General features: G+C 43.6%; 1 protein-coding gene across 3 annotated transcripts in view; it reads right to left on the reverse strand.

Moving 5' to 3' along the window:
• Nucleotides 1-1063: 1063 nt before the first annotated feature.
• Nucleotides 1064-25657, reverse strand: part of LOC123995089 (exostosin-1-like) — a 244993-nt gene continuing 220399 nt past the window's right edge. For all 3 annotated transcript variants that reach the window (XM_046298395.1, XM_046298397.1, XM_046298396.1), the window contains exons 10-12: nt 21653-21813; nt 15900-16071; nt 1064-1750 (exon numbers count right to left, since the gene is read on the reverse strand). In XM_046298395.1, the coding sequence (XP_046154351.1) occupies nt 1565-1750; nt 15900-16071; nt 21653-21813 (519 nt within the window). In that variant the 3' untranslated portion in view covers nt 1064-1564. The remainder of the gene's footprint in view (nt 1751-15899; nt 16072-21652; nt 21814-25657) is intronic.

Raw genomic sequence — 25657 nt, forward strand, 5'->3', positions numbered from 1 at the left:
CCTCATTAAATCATTGGTTATTTATGTGCTGAGCAGAGCATGGTGTCTAGACCAAAGTGTAAAACCCATTACCTTCAGAAAGAAATCCCTGGTTGCAAAGGTAAGCTCATATCAGTGTTATTCATAATCAAGTTAACTTCATTACCGTTTAAAAAAAAAACTATAATACCTCTGAGCCACAGATACAACGGATATGGTCAAAATATCAATGCCTATTATTGAACTTAAATAACGTTGGCAATGTATACTTCGCTGTACACAGGCAAGAGTGAATAACATCGACGACGCATACATTAACAACCTTATTTTAAACTTCCAGCAGGCATTGAGACTTTGATGCTCAGAGGTATTGTAGTACAACGATAATGAAGTAAAACATGTAAATATTATTGGATGTGAGAGTGAGACGAGGGGTGTACAGGGAGTACCATGCAGAGGCCAGTCTCCTCCTCCTCTCAGACCCAGCTGAGCTGTGGGTGGTGGAGGTGGGGGGTAGGTTGGGTTGGTTCTCTGGAGGGACATGATGAAAGGTGCTTCAAACCTCGAACAGAATTCAAAGATGCCTGTCAGTAGCATCACCACGCCTACCCCCGTGGCTAAGCACTATCTACCTAGTATCCAATGTCTACCTCGTAAATCCACCAGCAGATGCAGAAACCCACACCCTGTTTATAGCTAGGCAGGGTCACAGTGAGTGGCATGTCTCCAGCATTTAGACTGACAGTCTGGAGGACAACAGCAAACAGATGTAGGGAATCAGGGTGGTGTCCTGAGGTGGTCTTTGATGGGAAGAGTTGTTTGTTCAACTTTTGCATATTTAACATTTCACCAAGGCAGAAGAACATGGTAGTAATTCCTTCTAAACAGGTTGTATACAGCCATCATCGCTGAAACAGAGAGAATAAATACAATAGGCTGTGTACTTTTCAGCATCTTTTATCAGATTTGCTTTTTTGGCAATTTAAAGCGCATAGGAGAACGAAGCAACCCCCCCAAAAAAAATCGAACAATTCCAAATCGACAGCCCAATAAGCCCCAGAAATGAATAATGGAAAGCAACATATACAATGTTAGAGAAAAACTTTATAGATGTCATGGAGGACAAACACAATGCACTGTGTTCATTTTTGTTTAAGATCACACTGCCACAGAAATATCTGAAACCAAACAGGAGTGCACATTGCAGGCTTTTGTGACCTCACTTCCTGGTTCCTCTGTCAGAGAAGGAATTGACAACGACAATCTGTCTGGTGTTGAAGCGTGTGAAAAGTCACAATATTATTATTTTTGACAACAATGACGACAACATCGACACAGTCCAACTCACTGACATTGAAGATGAATCATCTTCAATAGCCAAGATCATTACCTCTGGATAACGGTCCCGGTGTTGCATATTTCATCATAAATTACTCTGTAGAGATTTCACTTATTGTTCGGACAGTCTGACTGACTGAACAGGCTGGTCAAAAAAGGCAGTTCTTTTCACTTGCAGCTGGGAAGGAGATTTGGCCCAAACCCACACCACTCAAGTGTCTTCTGTGTGTATGAGTGTGTGTCGGGTTCACAGCCTCTCGATGTCCCTGTACTTCTTCCTCAGAATGGAGACCTGGTCCTTGAACAGCACAGGGTCCAGTCTCATCTGGGAATGTAGCAGGGGCATGAACCCAAACCAGCTGCTGAACGAGTTCATGCACGTCTGTCTCTGGGCAAAGTGGTCCGGGTCGGCCCAGCGGGACGTCTTAGAACCCTGTGGACAGACACACAGACAGAGGAGATACGTCAGTTCAGCACATCAACCCCACACAGGTCACGGTACGAACTGACTCGGCATCAGTTTAAAAGCAGACACGTGTACTGTGTAGAGGATGGTACATTAGAGCAGTGTCGTCTGACTTGAACCGTTTTCCCTCCAAAGACGGCCTGGAAATACATAAAAAGGTTGCTGAATGGATTGGAACCCAGGGTATTAGGACAACAGCTCATATTTACTGTATACATACACACAAATAAAACTACATGTAAGAAAGGTTATATTTTGTTGCCTTTTAACTCCCAATCAACTGATAAAGTGCCGGCCAAAATCTCCATAAGTCTCCAGCAAACATCACTTGTTTCCGATTAACTTTCCTGTGTGATCCTGAAGCAGGGAAACAAATGTTTCAGCACCGTTGACTGCAGTGGAAGAATATGCCTGGAAAGGGTCTGAAGATGCTGTGTGTTGAGAGAGATGGGAGAAAATCCACCACTGGTACGCTGCTGCCTACACAATTAAGACATTAATCACAGAACCGATAGAGGAGAGTCATAGGGCTGCCCCGAGCTGGGCCATCAATCAGGCCTGACGTGGGCCGGCCCCGGCTCAGCCCGTGCACACCAACCAGAAGGGGAATCACACATGGAGACTGTTGGTGCGCTGCAGCCTCCTCCGTCTGCCCCCATGTCTCTCTGGAGGCTCCTGAGTGAACCGGTCTGTAATACTGCAGTCGCTCCTCTCTCATATCCCACCTCACAGCACGCATCACAGGCTCTGTGTCTGGCTGCTCCTCTGGCTGCAATTTCAGGCTCATTTCAGACTAGCAGGCACATTGAGATCAGTGGAGGCTCCTCAGAGGAGGAATGGGAGAACCATCCTACTGAGTAAATTTCATAAAAATAAAAGTAGTGAAACATAAAATAACTAAACATATTTAGATAAAACCATACAAAAAATATTAATTTCACCAAATAGCTGATTAAAACACATGGTTTTGCAATGCAGGTCAACAGTAACCTCAACAGTACCCTCTAGGTTAGCACCATGGTGTAGCCACAGGACAGCTATTTTCAGTCATCTAGGTACACTGACAATACAAAACCTAGGAGAAACATAGTAATAATGAAGACTCAAACAGAGGAATGCCATTTATGTTAGCTAACTGGCTAAGGTTATCCAACAGCACAAATCTTTTAAGTCAAGGTAAGCTTTTGTTTTTTTTCCTCCAGAGTAACTGCTAAACTGCTTGCTGTACACTGTACTGCATGAATGTACACTTGATTTGGATTGTGATTTTACTAACGCGTTAGTTCTAGTTGATTGACTAGACCGTTAATATGGTGACAACGACGTAGGCTATGTAGTGGTTAGCGGTTATGGTATGAATGTTTGGATGGAGAGGTTTTTTCGCCTGGTCACAGACAGCTGTTGAGTTGTGCACTGATGTCTAAGGTGGAAAAGGTGAGAGGAGGAAAGCGTGTAGATACCAAGATTCCTCAATACCAAGATGGCATAGCAGTCAGACGTCCTTTGTCCTAGTCTTGTCCCGTGTATATATATTTACATCTTTCTTCACGTATCTTTAATATATTTTCTTTTCCAAAAACTCAACTTCAAAACACTCTCATGTAACCCACCTCACCAATTTAAACAAAAAGTATTATTTACCTCAAATCAGAAATCCACAATAGAAGCTAGAGCCAGAAGCTAGCCAGAAGCTAGCCAGAAGCTAGCCAGTTTACTGGCTAACGTCAGTATTCAGCTAACCACGGTTTGTGGTCATCAGTTAACCTTTAGCTCAAAAATCTATCGCCAGTTTTGTACAACGCGACTCAGACCAGAACATACCGGACCTATTTTTCTCTCCATATCCCCGGATTTCAACCACAAGCTCTGGACATTTACACCTGGATCTCACGCTCAGGCTATCCGTGTGACTATTGGCTTACGTCGATCCCGGAGCAAACATAAATTATTCTGGAGCTAGCCAGCTGAAGTGTTCCATCAGCCACTCCTGGGCTACAATCACCTAACTGGACCCGTTTTACTGATAATGCGGAGCTCCACCAGGCCTTCACAACTGGACTACCAACGTTATCTGCCCGAGGGAGTTATCCAACTGGCCCCTCCATCGCAACATTACCTGAACGCCCATCTGCGGCCCACTAATGGTTAGCTATCTGAATAGGTCTATTGGACAATTCTTCTTGGGTCACTATAACCATATCTATTTTGCCAATTGGATTGGTCCCACTACCACACAGAACCCCACTAATATGACGAAAACGCACAAGGTGGCTAAAAACAGACCTCCATCCTATGCTAGCTTGCTACCGATGGCCCGGCTAGCTGTCTGAGTCGCCATTACCCCAACCAACCTCACTACTCACTGGACCCTTATGATCACTCGACTAAGCATGCCTCTCCTTAATGTCAATATGCCTTGTCCATTGCTATTCTGGTTAGTGTTTATTGGCTTATTTCACTGTAGAGCCTCTAGCCCTGCTCATTATACATTATCCAACCTTTCAGTTCCACCACCCACACATGCGATGACATCACTTGGTTTCAATTATGTTTCTAGAGACAATATCTCTTCCATCATCACTCAATACCTAGGTTTACCTCCACTGTACTCACATCCTACCATACCTTTGTCTGTACATTATACCTTGAAGCTATTTTATCGCCCCCAGAAACCTCCTTTTACTCTCTGTTCCGGACATTCTAGACAAACAATTCTCATAGCTTTTAGCCGTACCCTTATCCTCCTCCTCCTCTGTTCCTCTGGTGATGTAGAGGTGAATTCAGGCCCTGCAGTGCCTAGCTCCACTCCTATTCCCCAGGCGCTCTCTTTTGAGGACTTCTGTAACCGTAATAGCCTTGGTTTCATGCATGTTAACATTAGAAGCCTCCTCCCTAAGTTTGTTTTATTCACTGCTTTAGCACATTCTACCAACCCGCATGTTCTAGCCGTGTCCGAATCCTGGCTTAGGAAGACCACCAAAAACTCTGAAATCTCCATCCCTAACTACAAAGTTTCAGACAAGATAGAACAGCCAAAAGGGGTGGTGTTGCAATCTACTGCAAAGATAGCCTGCAGAGTTCTGTCCTACTATTCAGGTCTGTAGCCAAACAATTTGAACTTCTGCATTTAAAAATCCACCTCTCTAAAAACAAGTCTCTCACCGTTGCCGCCTGCTATAGACCACCCTCTGCACCCAGCTGTGCTCTGGACACCATATGTGAACTGATTGCCCCCCAACTATCTTCAGAGCTAGTGCTGCTAGGCGACCTAAACTGGAACATGCTTAACACCCCAGCCCTCCTACAATCTAAGCTTGATGCCCTTAGTCTCCACAAATTATCAATGAACCTACCAGGTACCACCCCAAAGCCGTAAACACGGGCACCCTCATAGATATCATCCTCACCAACTTGCCCTCAAAATACACCTCTGCTGTTTTCAACCAAGATCTCAGCGATTACTGCCTCATTGCCTGCATCCGTAATGGGTCAGCAGTCAAAAGACCTCCACTCATCACTGTCAAACTCTCTCTGAAGCTTCAGTGAGCAGGCCTTTCTTTTTAAAATGTTTATTTTTATTTTTTTCAGAATGTTTATTTGTCTTTGTTTTTTTTTCAATTTAAAGTTTTATTAAGTTTTCCTGTTTTTCAATCAACCAACAAAACACATTCCACATTCACAGATGTGACAGGCTTTAAAAAAATAAAAAGTAAAAAAATAAAAAAACATTTGAAAAAATAAAAACACAATTAAAATGAATGATAAAGTCAAATAAAAGCATTTATTTTTCTTAATCTATATATTTTCCTTGGTACATATATATATATACATACATACATACATACATACATATGTACGCACATATACATACACACACACACACACATATACGCACACATACTCAAAAACTAAATTAAAATAAAAACACAAAAAAAACATAACACTTGCAGCAGCACTATCAAGGTTCTTATCAGCTATTTCAAGCATTCGGTGAGACGACGAGCCAATAATTCGTTTTTAGGTTTTACAGTACCTTACACAACATGTATCTGCGCATTTCCCTAGTCACCCCGTTCACTCTGTCCAGTTTGTAATATAGTTGAATAGTGGAGACCAGAGTCTATCAAACTTGGGCTGTCTCTTGTGGAGGTCATAAGTGAGCTTTTCAAGAGGAAGAAAGTCAACAATCTGGTCAATCCACATTTTAAATGTAGGAGGGGTATTAGAGGCCCACAATAGAAGAATACATTTCTTAGCAAAGTATGTAATAGTCATAAGCAAATTTTCTCTGTCAGGATCAAGACCAAAGTCCTGCTGGAAGATAGATACACGGGGTCATATCAAACTGTACCTCTAGTATTGCCAGAATCTGGCAATCTCCCTACAGCTCCAAAATACATGCATATAGGTTCCACATTCAGAGGTACATCTTTTACAGTTAGGAGACATATCTGTTTTCATTCTATGGAGTCTCAAAGGAGTATAATAAAATTTGTACAAAAATGTGTAATTAGATTATTTCATTTTTACACTGGTAGAGGAGCAGTATACCCTGTTGCAAACCTTCGCCCATAACTAATCACTGATAGTCAGACCAAGGTCCTTTTCCCAGATTATTTTCAAAGGAGTAAAGGAGGAGCTTCCTTTCTCAGAAAGGAGTCTATAGATGTAAGATATTTTGCCTTTAATGGATTGTGCTGTGACAAGGGTTTCAACTTCATTCAACTGAGTTCTAAACCTCCTCTTGGAGGTAAATGAGGAAATGACATGTCTAATTTGAAGATATTAAAAAAAAATGGGATCTTGGCACATCTAATTCACTGCAGAGCTCTTGAAAGGATTTCAGTGTAGTGGTTTTCTGATGAAATAGGTCTGAAAAGGTCCTGATTCCTAGAGTATGCCAAAGATTAAAGTTGGCATCCCTCAGGGCTTTTGGCAAGTCTGGGTTGCCTACTATAGGCGAGTGAGAACATATTTGGGAGGAAATGCCCAGGTATTTCTTACAGTCCCTCCACGCTAGTAGGGTGCTGTAAATCGCAAAGGTTTTGGCTATGTTGCCCACTTCACTAAAGTTATTAATGAATATAATTGAGCTTAAGGGCAATGAACCACAGGATTGGGCTTCTATCTGAATCCACGTTGACTCTTGTCTGTTTGTGATCCATGTTAGTATGTTGTGGATTTGGGCAGACCAGTAGTACAATTGAAGGGAGGGAAGGGCAAGACCACCTTTAGATTCAGGTTTTGATAAAGTGGAAAACTTGATCCTAGGTTTTTTATTGCCCCATATAAATTTGGTGATGCTTTGGTTAGTTTTTTTTTTTTAAGAAGGAAACTGAGAGATAGCATGGGAGCATCTGAAATAAGTAGTTCAGTCTAGGGAGGACGTTCATACGGATTACATTAATTCTTCCTACTAAGCTAATTGGGAGGGAGATCCAGGTTTGGAGATCGTTCTTGATTCGATCCAGGAGTGGAAGATAATTTTCCTTAAAAAGGCTATTCAGATCTGGTGTTATGAAGATCCCGAGGTATTGAAACCCCTGTGTTTTCCATTGGAAAGGACAAAGTGCCTTCATAGAGCTGGTGAGTGTAATATTGAGAAGGCAGACAGTGGATTTGTTAAAATTGATCTTATAACCTGAAAACTTGCCATACTGAGCAATTGTGTCTAAAATGAGAGGGAGGGATTTCTCAGGGTTGGAGATGTAGAGCAAGACATCATCTGTGTAAAGCGAAATCTTGTGCTGCAGGCCGCCTGCAGAAACACCCATAATACTTGGATTGCTCCTTATCAGCTCTGCCAGAGGCTCCGCCCCCAACAAGTAGAGCAGCAGGGACAGCGAGCACCCTTGTCTTGTGCCCCGTTCCAGAGGGGATCTGTCAGAGTTCAGTCCATTAGTAGTCACCATGGCATTTGGATGAGAGTATAGTGATTTGATCCATTTAATAAAATTTGGGCCCATATTGAACTTTTCTAAGACTGAAAACAGAAAGCTCCACTCCATCCTGTCAAACGCCTTCTCAGCATCCAGTGAAGCCAGCAGGACAGGGGTCTTTTGTGCGTTTACTTGATCAATAATATCAAAAAGATGGCGAATGTTATCAGAAGAGTATCTGTCTCTAATAAATCCAGTTTGGTCCGCTTTTATTATTTTGGGAAGAAGGGTGTTTAGTCTTTTGGCGAGCAATTTGGTAATTATTTTATAGTCGAAATCCAACAAGCTTATGGGCCGGAAGGACGAGCAGGATAGGGGGCCCTTGTCCTTTTTTTAGCAACACTGTAATGCGAGCTGTGTGCATTGAGTCTGGGAGAACTCCGTTTTTGCAAAAAAAGCTTTGTAGAACTCTGGGGAATCCATCTGGGCCTGGGGACTTATTAGGTGGCATGGAGATAATTGCCTCCAGGATCTCCTCAGGAGTGAAGGGGGAGTTGAGATCTTCTTGGTCGGTCTCTGATAGTTTAGGTAGCGAGATTCCCTCTAGGAAAGAGTGGAGTTCTGCCTCCGTGTGTTTTCTCTCAGAGGTATATAGTTTGCAGTAAAAATCATGAAAAGTTAAATTGATCTTTTTTGGGTCATATGTGATCTCGTCCTCTGCTGTTCAGATAGCCATGATTGTACACTCTGACTGCTCTTTTCTTAATTGGTAAGCAAGAAATCTACTGGGCCTATTGCTATACTCACCACACCAAAGGAGACACAATGCTCATTGAACAGGGTTATACTTTTTGACATGAAGGCAGGAGTATCTGTGTTAGGGGCGTATATGTTTAATATAGTAATTGGTTGACCATATAGCAGTTATCAAAATAAATCTCCCCTCTGGATCAGATATGTTTTTGTCTATTATGAATGGAACATTTTTATGGATAAGTATGGCTGTGCCTCTACTGTTTGATTTGAAAGATGAGAAATACACCTGTCCCACCCAAGCTCTGCGGAGTTTGGCATGTTCAGCATCACAGAGGTGTGTCTCTTGTAATAGCGCAATGTCTGCTTTTTCCTTTTTTAGAGCACATGGTATTTGTTTTCGTTTTATTGCATGCCCTAGACCATGGCAGTTCCATGTCAATAGATTTAAGGTACTAGTCATCGTCATCGAGCAGTAATCGAACTTTAGTGCAAGTCATCGCTGGGTAAAAGTGGATAATAGTTACAGCTGCATTCACATAAAAGGAAAATAAATGGTGTATATCAAATAATAATCTCTGAACACCCCAGCCGAGTTCCCAAACAACTCGACACATCCCGTTGGATCTATTACCCCCCCGCTCAGTCTCAATTCTGTGTTCCGAATAAAACAAAAACCGGGAACAGTTAGCAACGCACAACGTCTCCCTGTCCCCACCAAAGAAATGCCTCATCCTCTCCACCCCGCATTGAGTAAATAACACAGTTGCCCTCGTCCAGACCACAGTAAAAGAGGGGAGAAAAATAAAATCAATAGCCCAGCCTACATATACCTCCCCCAAGGGACATAAGGAACCCCAGTTAATAATAGCAACAACAAAAAAACAGGGAAATAAAAGTAGGCTGAAACATTAGTGGGCCTAGGTTAGGCTATACAGCCCATCCCTCTCAGTTAAAGGAAAATAAATATAAATTGGACGGCTATAATGACATTTAGGGGGTGGGTCTCTGGATTATCAGCTATATGTCGTCTTACCTCCTTTAGTAATGGCATTAATCGCATTTCGTATTTGGTCTGTTTCTCATTGGCCAGGATTGTCTTGCCTCTTCGGGAGTTTTGAAGTGTCGCAAGGCTCCTTGGTGAAGAATCCTGAGCTCATTTGGGTATTTGAATCCCCTGAAGATGCCTCGGTCAATGGAGTATTTCTTCACTTCGTCAAATTCTCGGCGCTTTCGGCGTATTCCAGCTGACAGGTCCTGGTGTAAAGCGAGTGTGTTGTTTTTCGCCGCCTGTAGGACTCGTTCCTTGTCGGTGAATCTCAGGAAACGTATGGTGATTGGGCGCGGTGGTTGTCTGGCTGCTGGTGGGGGCCTCAGTGCTCGGTGAGCTCTCTTGAGTTCTATGGGCCTGTCGGTGGGCAGGTGGAGCCACTCGGGAAGTTTGTCTTGCAGGTAGCGGATCAGTGGCATGTTTCCCTCTTCTTTTTTGTCCAGATTGAATAGAACACAATTATTCCTTCGCCCCCTGTTTTCCAGGTCCTCTGTTTTCTCTTCCAGATGCTCAATTTTCTTTTTAGCATATGCTATTGTTTCCATGGCATCTGTCAACAAGTTTTCCATGGATAGGATTCGCCCCTCTGCCTCAACCATAAACGCGGGGCACCTGGACATCTTGTTGTTGATGTCAGGCAAAGCGTTTTCCAGGATTGTCACCTTGCCCCCTATCGCACTGAGCTGAGAGTTAATGGCATCTAATTTGGTGTTTAGTTCTGTACGTTGGGAACTCAACTCAGAAAGGATGTCTTCGACAGAGTGCGAGGTTGGCATTCGTTGTGCCTCGTGGGGGAGCAGGTTCTCTTGCTCCTGGCTAATGGCGCTAGTTTTTCATGAAGCTAGCTTCTTCTTGGAGGCTTTTTCCGTCGAGTCCGGGTAAAAATGTCACCTGCCTTTTGTAGCCGCCATGACTTTTTCTTACTAAAGCTAAATGAGTGTGAACTTGGAGTGGAGGTAAGATTAGGAATTGGAAACTACTTGCGCGGAGCTCTTAGTTCATGCGGCCATCTCGTTCAAGGGTCACGTGATCCCCCCGTGCAGGCCTTTCTAATCGACCTGGCCGGGGTCTCCTGGAACGATATTGGTCTCATCCTGTCAGTAGAGGATGCCTGGTTATTTTTTTAAATGCCTTCCTCACCATCTTAAATAAGCACGTCTCATTCAAGAAATGTAGAACCAGGATCAGATATAGCCCTTGGTTCTCTCCAGACCTGACTCCCCTTAACTTCTTGGATATAGGGGGCGCTCTTTTAATTTATGGATAAAAAAACGTTCCCGTTTTAAACAAGATATTTTGTCACGAAAAGATGCTCGACTATGCATATAATTGACAGCTTTGGAAAGAAAACACTCTGACGTTTCCAAAACTGCAAAGATATTGTCTGTGAGTGCCACAGAACTAATGCTACAGGCAAAATCAAGATGAAATTTCATACAGGAAGTGCCCCAGATTTTGAATGCGCTGTGTTCCAATGTCTCCTTATATGGCTGTGTATGGGTCACGCATGAGCTTAGACTTTGTCGTTTCCCCAAGGTGTCGACAGCATTGTGACGTATTTGTAGGCAAATTATTGGAAGATTGACCTTAAGAGACAACATCTACCAGGTGGCCGCTTGGTGTCCTCCGTTGCAATTATTGCGTAATCTCCAGCTGCGTGTATTTTTAGTTTGCTTTGAGGAGAAACACAGCTGCCACAAATGATTTATCATCGAATAGATGACTTAAATGACTTAAATGTAGATATGTGAAAAACACCTTGAGGATTGATTCTAAACAACGTTGCTTGACGCTAGAGGTTAACAAACACAAAAACAACCTATGGCGCTCTGCATTAGCATCGAACAGCCCCCGTGATATGTAACTTTTAAGGGAAGCTAGAAACCAATATACACAGGCAGTTAGAAAAGCCAAGGCTAGCTTTTTCAAGCAGAAATTTGCTTCCTGCAACACAAACTCAAAAAGGTTCTGGGACACTAAAGTCCATGGAGAATAAGAACACCTCCTCCCAGCTGCCCACTGCACTGAGGATAGGAAACACTGTCACCACTGGTAATTCCACTATAATTGAGAATTTCAATAAGCATTTTTCTACAGCTGGCCATGCTTTCCACCTGGCTACCACTACCCCGATCAACAGCACTGCAACCCCCACAGCAACTCGCCCAAGACTTCCCCATTTCTCCTTCTCCCAAATCCAGTCAGCTGATGTTCTGAAAGAGCTGCAAAATCTGGACCCCTCCAAACAGCCGGGCTAGGCAATCTGGACCCTTTCTTTCTAAAATGATCTGCCGAAACTGTTGCAACCCCTACTACTAGCCTGTTCAACCTCTCTTTCGTGTCGTCTGAGATTCCAAAAGATTGGAAAGCAGCTGCGGTCATCCCCCTCTTCAAAGGGGGGGACACTCTTGACCCAAACTGCTACAGACCTATATCTATCCTACCCTGCCTTTCTAAGGTCTTCGAAAGCCAAATCAACAAACAGATTACCAACCATTTCGAATCCCACCATTCCTTCTCTGCTATGCAATCTGGTTTCAGAGCTGGTCATGGGTGCACCTCAGCCACGCTCAAGGTCGTAAACGATATCTTAACTGACATCGATAAGAAACAATACTGTGCAGCCGTATTCATTGACCTGGCCAAGGCTTTCGACTCTGTCAATCACCACATCCTCAGACTCGATAGCCTTGGTTTCTCAAATGATTGTCTCGCCTGGTTCACCAACTACTTCTCTGATAGAGTTCAGTGTGTCAAATCGGAGGGCCTGTTGTCCGGGCCTCTGGCAGTCACTATGGGTGTGCCACAGGGTTCAATTCTTGGACCGACTCTCTTCTCTGTATACATCAATGATGTCGCTCTTGCTGCTGGTGAGTCTCTGATCCACCTCTACGCAGACGAAACCATTCTGTATACTTCTGGCCCTTCTTTGGACATTGTGTTAACAACCCTCCAGACGAGCTTCAATGCCATACAACTCCAATACAAGTAAAACTAAATACATGCTCCTCAACCGATCGCTGCTGCACTTGCCCGCCCGTCCAACATCACTACTCTTGACGGTTCTGACTTAGAATATGTGGACAACTACAAATACCTAGGTGTCTGGTTAGACTGTAAACTCTCCTTCCAGACTCACATCAAACGTCTCCAATCCAAAGTTAAATCTAGAATTGGCTTCCTATTTAGCAACAAAGCATCCTTCACTCATGCTGCCAAACATACCCTTGTAAAACTGACCATCCTACCGATCCTCGACTTCGGCGATGTAATTTACAAAATAGCCTCCAATACCCTAGTCAATAAATTGGATGCAGTCTATCACAGTGCCATTCGTTTTGTCACCAAAGCCCCATATACTACCCACTACTGCGACCTCTACACTCTCGTTGGCTGTACACTCTTGTTGGCTTCATACTCGTCGCCAAACTCATTGGCTCCAGGTCATCTACAAGACCCTGCTAACTCAACTCCCCCCTTATCTCAGCTCGCTGGTCACCATAGCAGCACCCACCTGTAGCATGCACTCCAGCAGGAATATCTCTCTGGTCAACCCCAAAACAAATTCTTACTTTGGCCGCCTCTCCTTCCAATTCTCTGCTGCCAATGACTGGAACGAACTAAAAAAATCTCTGAAACTGGAAACACTTATGTCTCTCACTAGCTTTTATCACCAGCTGTCAGAGCAGCTCACTGATTACAAAACCTGTACATAGCCCATCTATAATTTAGCCCAAACAATTACCTCTCCCCCTACTGTATTTATTTATTTTGCTCCTTTGCACCCCATTATGTCTATCTCTACTCTGCACATTCTTCCACTGCAAATGAAGCATTCCAGTGTTTTACTTGCTACAGTGGGGCAAAAAAGTATTTAGTCAGCCACCAATTGTGCAAGTTCTCCCACTTACAAAGATGAGAGGCCTGTCATTTTCATCATAGGTACACTTCAACTATGACAGACAAAATGAGAAAAAAAATCCAGAAAATCACATTGTAGGATTGTTAATGAATATATTTCCAAATTATGGTGGAAAATAAGTATTTGGTCAATAACAAAAGTTTCTCAATACTTTGTTATATACCCTTTGTTGGCAATGACAGAGGTCAAACATTTTCTGTAAGTCTTCACAGGGCTTTCACACACTGTTGCTGGTATTTTGGCCCATTCCTCCATGCAGATCTCCTCTAGAGCAGTGATGTTTTGGGGCTGTTGCCGGGAAACACGGACTTTCAACTCCCTCCAAAAGATTTTCTATGGGGTTGAGATCTGGAGACTGGCTAGGCCACTCCAGGACCTTGAAATGCTTCTTACGAAGCCACTCCTTCGTTGCCCGGGCGGTGTGTTTGAGATCATTGTCATGCTGAAAGACCCAGCCACGTTCCATCTTCAATGCCCTTGCTGATGGAAGGTTTTCACTCAAAATCTCACGAAACATTCATTCTTTCCTTTACACGGATCAGTCGTCCTGGTCCCTTTGCAGAAAAACAGCCCCAAAGCATGATGTTTCTACCCCCATGCTTCACAGTAGGTATGCTGTTCTTTGGATGCAACTCAGCATTCTTTGTCCTCCAAACACGACGAGTTGAGTTTTTACCAAAAAGTTATATTTTGGTTTAATCTGACCATATGACATTCTCCCAATCTTCTTCTGGATCATCCAAATGCTCTCTAGCAAACTTCAGACGGGCCTGGACATGTACTGGCTTAAGCAGGGGGACACGTCTGGCACTGCAGGATTTGAGTCCCTGGCGGCGTAGTGTGTTACTGATGGTAGGCTTTGTTACTTTAGTCCCAGCTCTCTGCAGGTCATTCACTAGGTCCCCCCGTGTGGTTCTGGGATTTTTGCTCACCGTTCTTGTGATAATTTTGACCCCACGGGGTGAGATCTTGCGTGGAGCCCCAGATCGAGGGAGATTATCAGTGGTCTTGTATGTCTTCAATTTCCTAATAATTGCTCCCACAGTTGATTTCTTCAAGCCAAGCTGCTTACCTATTGCAGATCTAGTCTTCCCAGCCTGGTGCAGGTCTACAATTTTGTTTCTGGTGTCCTTTGACAGCTCTTTGGTCTTGGCTATAGTGGAGTTTGGAGTGTGACTGTTTGAGGTTGTGGACTGGTGTCTTTTATATTGATAACAAGTTCAAACAGTTGCCATTAATACAGGTAACGAGTGGAGGACAGAGGAGCCACTTAAAGAAGGAGTTACAGGTCTGTGAGAGCCAGAAATCTTGCTTGTTTGTAGGTGACCAAATACTTATTTTCCACCATAATTTGCAAATAAATAAATTAAAAATCCTACAATGTGAATTTCTGGATTTTTCCCCCCTCATTTTGTCTGTCATAGTTGAAGTGTACCTATGAGGAAAATTACAGGCCTCTCTCATCTTTTTAAGTGGGAGAACTTACACAATTGGTGGCTGACTAAATACTTTTTTTTGCCCCACTATATATTGTATTTACTTCCGCACAATGGCCTTTTTTGTTTTGCCTTTACCTCCCTTATCTCACCTCATTTGCTCACATTGTATATAGACCCTTCTACTGTATTATTAACTGTCTGTTTGTTTTACTCCATGTGTAACTCTTTGTTGTTGTAAATGAGAACTTGTTCTCAACTTGCCTACCTGGTTAAATAAAGGTGAAATAAAAATAAATAAATAAAAAGATGGGAAAAGGAATGATAAAACTCGCAAAGTGATGATACTGCAGGTGGCTGCTATGAAAATGAACTGTGTGTGCGGGTGATCATGGCTATATTCATTCCACCTGGTTATTTTGCAAAACACTTCTTAAACGGAAGCAAATGGAAGAAAATGGGGAGGGACCTATCTGAATTTGTCCAATAGAAACTTTTGTTTTAGTTGCAAAACAACTTTTTGGACTAATAATTACACCCCAGCCCAACTTCATGCAGTCAAGAGCGTGCAAGGTGGTATTAAATGTGTCAGTGCCTGACACCTTGATTACTCAAATTTGTCTCATGACCTGTGTGCACCTACGCCTTGACCTTTCAATTGTAGGCTTGGCTGTGGCTACCTCATGATGTGTATAGGGCAAATTCGAGCATCATGTCGTAGCCTAAAGCTATCGATGTTACATTGAGCTGGATAAATGGAATATGAATGACAGTCTTCCAATCTGATGTAATAGAAATAGTCCATGCTCATGGTACGATTCCGCAAATCTCACTCCCTAATCTCAAACGGCACCGCCGCCAAAGCTTGAAATTTGCCCTGACCCAAGCACTAGATACCTGGTGTCTATTGAAATTGGCCGTTGGTTAGTGATTTAGGCCGGGTAAACACAGGGTTTCGGCGGATGGCATCTTCAACAAGCTAGGATTGTCAGGTCAAACGCGCATGCGCTCAGGCACACACACGTACGCACAAACGCATGCAAACACACACTGTTACCAAGAAGATCTACTGTACCTGCTGCATCATTGTCTCCTTGTACTGCTTCTTCTGGGTGACTTTGATTGGTGGGAGCTTAGTGACAGCAGACACCAGGAAGTTCATCAGGATATCCTCACAGTTAGCCATCTGGTCCACCATGGTGAGAAGGCTGGATGGCAAGTAGTGAGTGTACAAGTAGTGATAATACCTAGAAACACAGAGAGAAAGAGGGATGGATACATTCATAAAAGGACACCACATTGATATACTGCATCGTGCAATATTGCAAATGGAAACAGCAGTGACTACACAGGAAATCAAATCTCCTTAATTCCATTCTCAGTGCCATTTCCCGAAGGTTCACCATTTCTCTGGATAATGTCCCTTGTTGTTTTCTATTCACTGAGAGTCACAGAATATGGATGGTAATCTGTCTGGTGGCGCCATCCGGCAGAATGAGCGGAGCCCAGAGAAGAGCCACCCTCCCTTGCGGCCTCATCCACCCGCCTGACGACACCCAGAGATGGATGTTTTAATTTCTCAGAGTGAGACACTTCGCCCCTCTCTTTCTGGCAGCCCTGATTGTACCATGTCTCATTTCCCGTCTGTTTATTATGTTGAGGGCCCTGGCTGTATGGCTGACAAAGGCAGGCGCATCATTTCCTGTACGTCTGTGCTGAGGGATGGGCGTCAGTCAGTCGGGGTGGGCCACTCTATTTAGATCCAGAGGCAGTCTGACTCGTGTCTTATCTCTCCTCCTCCTCTTTGGTAGCTCCGCTGGGCTCCTGGCCTCTACAGCATCAGCCCAGCTATCACTTTCAGCCTCGTGAAGGTGAGGTGTCACAGCAAAGGTCTGCCGTCAGCACCATATGTCGGTCTCATCCGTGCAGGAAAGATGAGCACAAGGACTTTCCTTTGAGACAAACTCTGTGGCTTTCTCTCTGCAAAGCTATTGATCTATGTGCTGTCAGTTATCTTGTTGACGTTGTCATTTTCCAGATCTGAATATCACACTCTGCCTGATATCTCTGTTCATGTTGATATCTTTGGATGGGAAATGTATACTGAGCAAAAATATAAATGCAACATGTAAACATGTTGGTCCCATGTTTCATGAGCCGAAAGAAAAGATTCCAGAAATGTTTCATACGCACAAAAAACGTATTTCTCTCAACTTTTGTGTACAAATGTGTTTACATCCCTGTTAGTGAGCATTTCTCCTTTGCCAAGATAATCCATCCACCTGACAGGTGTGGCATATTAAGAAGCTGATTAAAGAGGATGATCATTACACAGGTACACCTTGTGCTGGGGACAATAAATGGCCAACCTAAAATGTACAGTTTTGTAAACAGCACAATGCCACAGATGTCTCACGTTTTGAGGGAGTGTGCAATTGGCATGCTGACTGCAGGAATGTCCCCCAGAGCTATGGCCAGAGAAATGAACGTCCATTTTTCTACCATAAGTCGCCTCCAACGTCGTTTTAGAAAATTTGGCAGTATGTCCAATTGGCTTCACAACCATAGACCACGACCCACGGGATTGTCTGACTGATTTACTTTTATGAACTGTAACTCAGTCAAATCTTTGAAATTGTTGCATTTTGCGTTGATATTTTTTAAAATCAGTATTAATGACACAGATTTGTTAATTAGGCTGATCTGATAGGATTGTTTTTACACTTGCTACTGGTGACAATATGGTAGAAACACTTGCCACTTGACTATTATCACAAAGCCTCAGTAGACAGACCCTTGAGAGCTGAATAATAGAGGCATTTTGAAACCACACAATAGATTACAACAATGACATGTTCCATGAGAGTAGTGTATCTGCAACTGCCCGATAAGACATGACTTCAAATCTCTCATGAGAGGAAAATACTTCTCAATTCAATTTGCTCCATGGCTTAATAGTTTGTATTCATTGTGTTGAGGCATTGCATTTACAATCAAATCTTTTATGGAAAAACAAAAGAAAAAAAACAAAGACGTTATTTCCTTTTCTATTATGCTGCTTATATACAAAAACTGTCAGTGGTGTGAGGAATTCGGATTAGTTTTCTAAATGGCACTTACTGTACTGAAAGAAGTAGACTACTCCTGAGTAAAACATATAATCTCAGCAAAAAAAGAAACGTCTCTTTTTCAGGACCCTGTCTTTCAAAGATAATTCGTAAAAATCCAAATAACTTCACAGATCTTCATTGTAAAGGGTTTAAACACGGTTTCCCATGCTTGTTCAATGAACCATAAACAATTAATGAACATGCACTTGTGGAACAGTCGTTAAGACACTAACAGCTTACAGACGGTAGGCAATTAAGGTCACAGTTATGAAAACTTGGGACACTAAGGAGGCCTTTCTACTGACTCTGAAAAACACCAAAAGAAAGATGCCCAGGGTCCCTGCTCATCTGCGTGAACGTGCCTTAGGCATGCTGCAAGGAGGCAAGAGGACTGCAGATGTGCCCAGGGCAATAAATTGCAATGTCCGTACTGTGAGACGCCACTCCAGGGAGACAGGACGGACAGCTGATCGTCCTCGCAGTGGTAGACCACGTGTAACAACACCTGCACAGGATCGGTACATCTGAACATCACACCTGCGGGACAGGTACAGGACGGCAACAACTGCCCGAGTTACACCAGGAACGCACAATCCCTCCATCAGTGCTCAGACTGTCCGCAATAGGCTGAGAGAGGCTGGACTGAGGGCTTGTAGGCCTGTTGTATAAAGGCAGGTCCTCAGACATCTCTGGCAACAACGTTGTCTATGGGCACAAACCCACCCTCGCTGGACCAGTCAGGCAAAAAGTGCTCTTCACTGACAAGTTGTCTCACCAGGGGTGATGGTTGGATTTGCGTTCATCGTAGAAGGAATGATCGTTACACCGAGGCCTGTACTCTGGAGCGGGATCAATTTGGAGGTGGAGGGTCCATCATGGTCTGGGGCGATGTGTCACAGCACCATCGGACTGAGCTTGTTGTCATTGCAGGCAATCGCAACGCTGTGCGTTACAGGGAAGACATCATCCTCCCTCATGTGGTACCCTTCCTGCAGGCTCATCCTAAGTGACCAGTGCAGGAGAGTTTCTGCTATACAGTGTTAACAGGTCTCGATATGTATTAGGGATTTATATAACCACCATGCGTGCCTACCTGCCTGTATGTGCTCAAAGAAATTGATATGTGTTACCGCATTCCCATCCTTGAGCTGTTATCATGGCCCCTACACCCCTCACAGAGAGCAGGCAGGGGTTCTGAATGCACAGTGCCTTCGGAAAGTAACATTTTGTTGTGTTACAGTCTTATTTGAAAATGTATCAAATGAAACAAAATCCTCAGTAATCTACACACAATATCCCATAATGACAAAGCAAAAACACGTTTTTTAAAATTCAGACCCTTTGCTATGAGACTCGAAACTGAGCTCAGGTGCATTCTGTTTCCATTGATCAGCACTTTGAGATATCAGCTGATGTACGAAGGGCTATATAAATAAATTTGATTTGATTTGATCATCATTGAGATGTTTCTACAACTTGATTGGACATGATTTGGAAAGGCACACACCTGTCTATATAAGGTCCAAGAAGACAGTGGCCTCTATCATTCTTAAATGGAAGAAGTTTGGAACCACAAAGACTCTTCCTAGAGCTGGCCACCGGGCCAAACTGGAGATTCGGGGGAGAAGGGCCTTGGTCATGGAGGTGACCAGGAACCCGATGGCCACTGACAGAGCTCCAGAGTTCCTCTGTGGAGATGGGAGAACCTGCAGCACTCCACCAATCAGGTCTTTATGGTAGTGACCAGGCGGAAGCCACTCCTCAGTAAAAGGCACATGACAGCCCTTGTTGGAGTTTGCCAAAAGGCACCTAAAGACTCTCAGACCATGAGAAACAAGATGCACTGGTCTGATGAATCCAAGTTTGAACTCTTTGGCTTGAATGTGAAGCGTCACATCTGGAGGAAACCTGGCACCATGCCTACGGTGATGCATGGTGGTGGCAGCATCATGCTGTGAGGATGTCTTTCAGCGGCTGGGAGACTAGTCAGGATCGAGGCAAAGAGGAACGGAGCAAAGTCCAGAGAGATCCTTGATGAAAACCTACTCCAAAGAGCACAGGATCTCAGACTGGGGAAAAGGTTCAACTTCCAACAGGACAACAACCCTAAGAACACAGCCAAGACAACACAGGAGTGGCTTCGGGACAACTCTCTGAATGTCCTTGAGTAGCCTAGCCAGAGCCCGGAATTGAACCTGATCGAACATCTCTGAAGAGACCTGAAAATAGCAGCAGCACTCCCTATCCAACCTGACAGAGCTTGAGAGGATCTGCAGAGAAGAATTGGAGAAACTCCCCAAATACAGGTCTACCAAGCTTGTAGCATCATACCCAAGAAGACTCAAGGCTGTAATCGCTGCCAAAGGTGCTTAAACAAAGTACTGGGTCTGAAAACACATGTAAATGTGATATTTCAGTTTTTAATTTGTAATACATTTGCAAAAGAATCTAAAAACCTGTTTTTTTCTTTGTCATTTTGGGGTATTGTGTGTAGATTGATGAGGAAAATAAACAATTTAATCTGCCCCTGTTACTGTACCTGTGAATGAACACAGCTCCTGTGAGCACCATGTTACTGTACCTGTGATAGAACGCAGCTCCTGTGAGCACCATGTTACTGTACCTGTGATAGAACGCAGCCCCTGTGAGCACCATGTTACTGAACGCAGCCCCTGTGAGCACCATGTCACTGTACCTGTGATAGAACGCAGCCCCTGTGAGCACCATGTTACTGTACCTGTGATAGAACGCAGCCCCTGTGAGCACCATGTTACTGTACCTGTGATAGAACGCAGCCTTCTGTGAGCACACCATGTTACTGTACCTGTGATAGAACGCAGCCCCTGTGAGCACCATGTTACTGTACCTGTGATAGAACGCAGCCCCTGTGAGCACCATGTTACTGTACCTGTGATAGAACGCAGCCCCTGTGAGCACCATGTTACTGTACCTGTGATAGAACGCAGCCCCTGTGAGCACCATGTTACTGTACCTGTGATAGAACGCAGCCCCTGTGAGCACCATGTTACTGTACCTGTGATAGAACGCAGCTCCTGTGAGCACCATGTCACTGTACCTGTGATAGAACGCAGCCCCTGTGTGCACCATGTTACTGTACCTGTGATAGAACGCAGCCCCTGTGAGCACCATGTTACTGTACCTGTGATAGATCACTGTACCTGTGATAGAACGCAGCCCCTGTGAGCACCATGTTACTGTACCTGTGATAGAACGCAGCCTGTGAGCACTATGTTACTGTACCTGTGATAGAACGCAGCCCCTGTGAGCACCATGTTACTGTACCTGTGATAGAACGCAGCCTGTGAGCACTATGTTACTGTACCTGTGATAGAACGCAGCCCCTGTGAGCACCATGTTACTGTACCTGTGATAGAACGCAGCCCCTGTGAGCACCATGTTACTGTACCTGTGATAGAACGCAGCCCCTGTGAGCACCATGTTACTGTACCTGTGATAGAACGCAGCCTGTGAGCACTATGTTACTGTACCTGTGATAGAACGCAGCCCCTGTGAGCACCATGTTACTGTACCTGTGATAGAACGCAGCCCCTGTGAGCACCATGTTACTGTACCTGTGATAGAACGCAGCCCCTGTGAGCACCATGTTACTGTACCTGTGATAGAACGCAGCTCCTGTGAGCACCATGTTACTGTACCTGTGATAGAACGCAGCCCTGTGTGCACCATGTTACTGTACCTGTGATAGAACGCAGCCCCTGTGAGCACCATGGAGTACTGGTTAGTCCACTTGGAGGTATAGCCCCATCTTGATTTGCTGCCGTCCCAGTAATGGCTGCGTGCTGGGTAGCCCACGATCCGGTCTGGGAAACTGTGCCAGACAATGAAGGCAAAGTCAACCTGGGGTTCAAATGAAAAGACAACATCTTTTAAAATCGCTAATAGACAGATTTGCTTCTGCATTAGATCAGCTATGTCAACTACAGTACAATGTAGCAAAATAGTAGATTTGAATTCCTTCTTCTCAGGAACAACAAATGTCAAAAGTCCAGAGAATATGAAGAACACCACATTGTAGAATACACTTACTGACTTCTGTTGGCAGAGTGGCACCAAATTCATTTCCAAAACGCAAGAGAGAACAGAGCCCAAAAAACAGAAGGTCCCTCAAAATAATCACACACCTCTTAGCTGTGTCATGATGCACGTGTGCACAATTGTGAAGAAATGAGACCACAAACCCTGAGAAAAAGGTTGGAAACATCTTTCTTGATGTAGCATTTGATTAATCGCCGAGTTAGCCATTACCTCAGTGCAGGATTTATGAGATCATGCAAATCATTTTTTGCCTTTTGGAATTACGCTCTTATAATGCCCTGATTATGCCTCGCGTCCTTCGTGACAGACTGGTTTGGCACATTCACCATGTGTCTTAGTTAATTATGGATTGGAAATAGGGACGGAGATGAATGACATACACAGAGAGGGGAAATGCTATCCTTGCAGAAAGGCTTTCCAAGGGCAACATACATTAATCCCATGTAATACATAAGATGGTTTCTGAATATGGGTTGCTAAGAGTCTACATCACAAATCTCTACCGGCATATACATTTCCCTGTGGCATTTGATGTGATATGTTATTAAATAATAGAGAAGTACACTCTTAGAATAAAGGGTTCCAAAAGGGTTCTTCGGCTGTCCCCATTGGAGGACCCTTTTTGGTTCAACATAGAACCCCTTTGGGTTCCATGGAGAACCCTCTGTGGAAAGGGTCCTACCTGGAACAAAAAAAGGTTTCTTCAAAGGGTTCTCCTATGGGGACAGCCGAATAACCCTTAGGTTCTTGATAGCACCTTTTTTTCCAAGAGTGTATAGTCCTACAGGAAAGAAAGACATGCAGTATTTGGTTTCCACCATTTTCACTAGTATTGAGTTCTCATGATCTGAAGGAAAGTAAACTTGTGACATTAGATCTTGTTAAATGACCAAGATCATGTCGTTGTGTTATTCCATTCATTCATATCCACAGTTGATATATTCCACTGGATCCCTGGAGAACATTTGACAGGCTGACTGTTTTACTGTTAACTGTGCCCTGCTCTCCCATGGGCAGCCAGACAGTGTCATGATAGGAACATTCATAGTCCACACCGCATCCTCTCTTAAAGCATAATCATGTGATTAATGAGTTGAAGCAATGCAATTATGAATTCTGTCCTGTCACTGTTCTATGTAGTTATTGTAATTTGAAAAGTCCCATTAAAAATGCTCTACTCGCTCACATTTCAGTTATTTTCAATTAAGATGCTTTCAATGTTTAAAGGGCAATTACTGAGACAGATTATTAAGCAGATGAGGGATTTGCATTTGACTGGTTCTTGGCTTTTTCGACAGAAAAAAATACATTTGTCTTTTTTCTAAAATAACCTCATAAAACCTCTGTAACATCCGTTCTTGCACCGCTATACAATTTAAGTGGATCCTCTTGGAAGGTGAAGATTGACTTGGTGCAATTAATAAAATCTCAAATAGATAAATTATATTTTGCAGGTCTCTTACACGCTGATAAGACTCACAATTCACTAAGGATTAGCTCTTAACTCACTGAAATCTTATGGGAGCTTCAAATGTGGATAGATGCGGTCTGAAAGGTGTTTATTGGCAAAAACCCTTCCCTTTCACCTGCATGAAACATATTCATTAAAGCCTTGATGGGGCTCTAGCTTTTAGATGGGCTCATTCTTAATGCAGCTATTGGATGGGGTGAAATAGACCAGAAAGAGAATCATAGCCTTCTGTGCCTGTCCGTCCATCATCATGTGTCAAAAAGGTATGATGGAAATACATGTGGAACATAATCATTACACCGACATGTTGGTCAGTTTTGAAATTGTACATTTCCCAAGGCAGAACCTTTTCTTAATTAGATTCACAGCAGAAATGGTATTGAAACACACCGAAACAATACAACATGGGCTTAGAATGGAAAGCAGCAGGTGCAGGAGACCATTATCACTCAACCACCAAGACTCCAATATGATGCAGAAAACAATGGCTTTCCTAATGAGCTCGATTTAACAAGTTCAATATTTGGAACACAATAAAAAAACACCGCAAATCCAACTTGTATATTGTGTCACACACAAACAACGTCGACATTTCCAAGGGCTCAGCCAAAAGAACTCTGCAAATGTTTGACACTTTTGATTAAAAAAAAGAAAAAAGAACATAATCTTCACACTGAGAGGCAACTGCTACTTTGGTTCATTTAGTGATTTAATTTTTTATTTTATTTGCCAGCAAAATGAGCCACTCTCGCCCCCTTTTTCCTTTTCAGAGACGTGAAGCTTAATCAAACTGTGACTTCATGGTTTGACAGTCTAATGATCATCGCAGAGACTAGCATGCCGGAGAGGTAATAGGTTTCACAAACCTTCTGATTGCTTGAAACAACTTGGGCTTCCATTAGTTTCTCATTCCAGGACAGATGGTGGATACGTGTTCTTTTTGAATTGGCACTATGGTCACCGAATTAGCATTTCGCAGCATGGGAAGATCCTTTAGCTAACTACATCCGGAGAATGAAATCGTCAGGAGAAGAAGACCCTCGTTCAAGATGTTGCCAGTCAGTGACTCAATAACAGGAGTCTTAAATACGGCAAACTTCCTTTAGAGGGGCAATCAATCCGTCCCGACCACGAGAGTAGAATGGGTTATTACGCCATGCTTGAGAAATTAACTCCATTTACAGGGATTTCTCTCATGGACAAGGTGTGTTGAAATGACCTCCTCAATATTAACATGCAATGTAAAAAAAAAACAATAGGGTGAGAGACACTCGGAGACAAGATGCCAGACCATTTTGCTGATACTATTCCACGGAAAAACACAAGGGTGGAATTTATCAGATGAGGCAAGACAGGTTATTGGCACCTTAATTGGGGAGGACGGGCTGGAACGGCATCACATACATCAATAACATGTGTTTGAACCCATTCCATTTGCTCAGTTCCAGCCATTATTATGAGTCGTCCTCCCCTCAGCAGCCTCCTGTGAGGCCAGACATCCCCGTGGCTCAAAAAGGCTGAGATGTCTTAGTTAGAGAGGATGAATTACACTTTACCGTGAATGGTTAGTGTGAAGGGTGGGCATCCACCCTGGACCACAGACTTGATCTACTAATATAACCTGTCACCATGTTTCACCTTCCTCTGTCTTGTTTCCTCGACAGTAGATCTCATGGTACTAGCGTGGACTTTCTCTGTAGAGTGCAGCCCAGGCCCCGGTGCCAGTTTGAACATCAGGCCAGAGCAGTTACTCCGAAAGAGCCAACTTTGAGTCGGAGATACTCCATTAGGCCATGCTCTAACGGAGTAATATTAATTCCTGATCAAATTATATGGGAACAAGCAATTAAAAAGAGATTTAGCGCTTTGCTGATTCTGCAATGTGCAAATATTATACAGGGACTAATAGAATAGCAGAAATTAGAATTAACAGGAACATAATGCAGGCAAAGAGACGGAGCACAGCGTAGCAACAAGCAGAGCGACACGGCGCTCTGCATAACAACAGACTACAAACAAAACAAGGAGTTCCTTTGAAGATGAAGGAAGTCGGTTGGTGTTCATCTCCACACCCCTGGGAGAGGGACTACTTCCAAGAAACTGTCTGGAAGTTCTGTTACTTCTTCAAATGCTGCTCAATCTCACCAGTTGGTGTTGTTGTGGTGTTGTTGTGGT

This window comes from Oncorhynchus gorbuscha, linkage group LG14 (assembly GCF_021184085.1).
Source record: "Oncorhynchus gorbuscha isolate QuinsamMale2020 ecotype Even-year linkage group LG14, OgorEven_v1.0, whole genome shotgun sequence".
Lineage (NCBI taxonomy): Eukaryota > Metazoa > Chordata > Actinopteri > Salmoniformes > Salmonidae > Oncorhynchus > Oncorhynchus gorbuscha.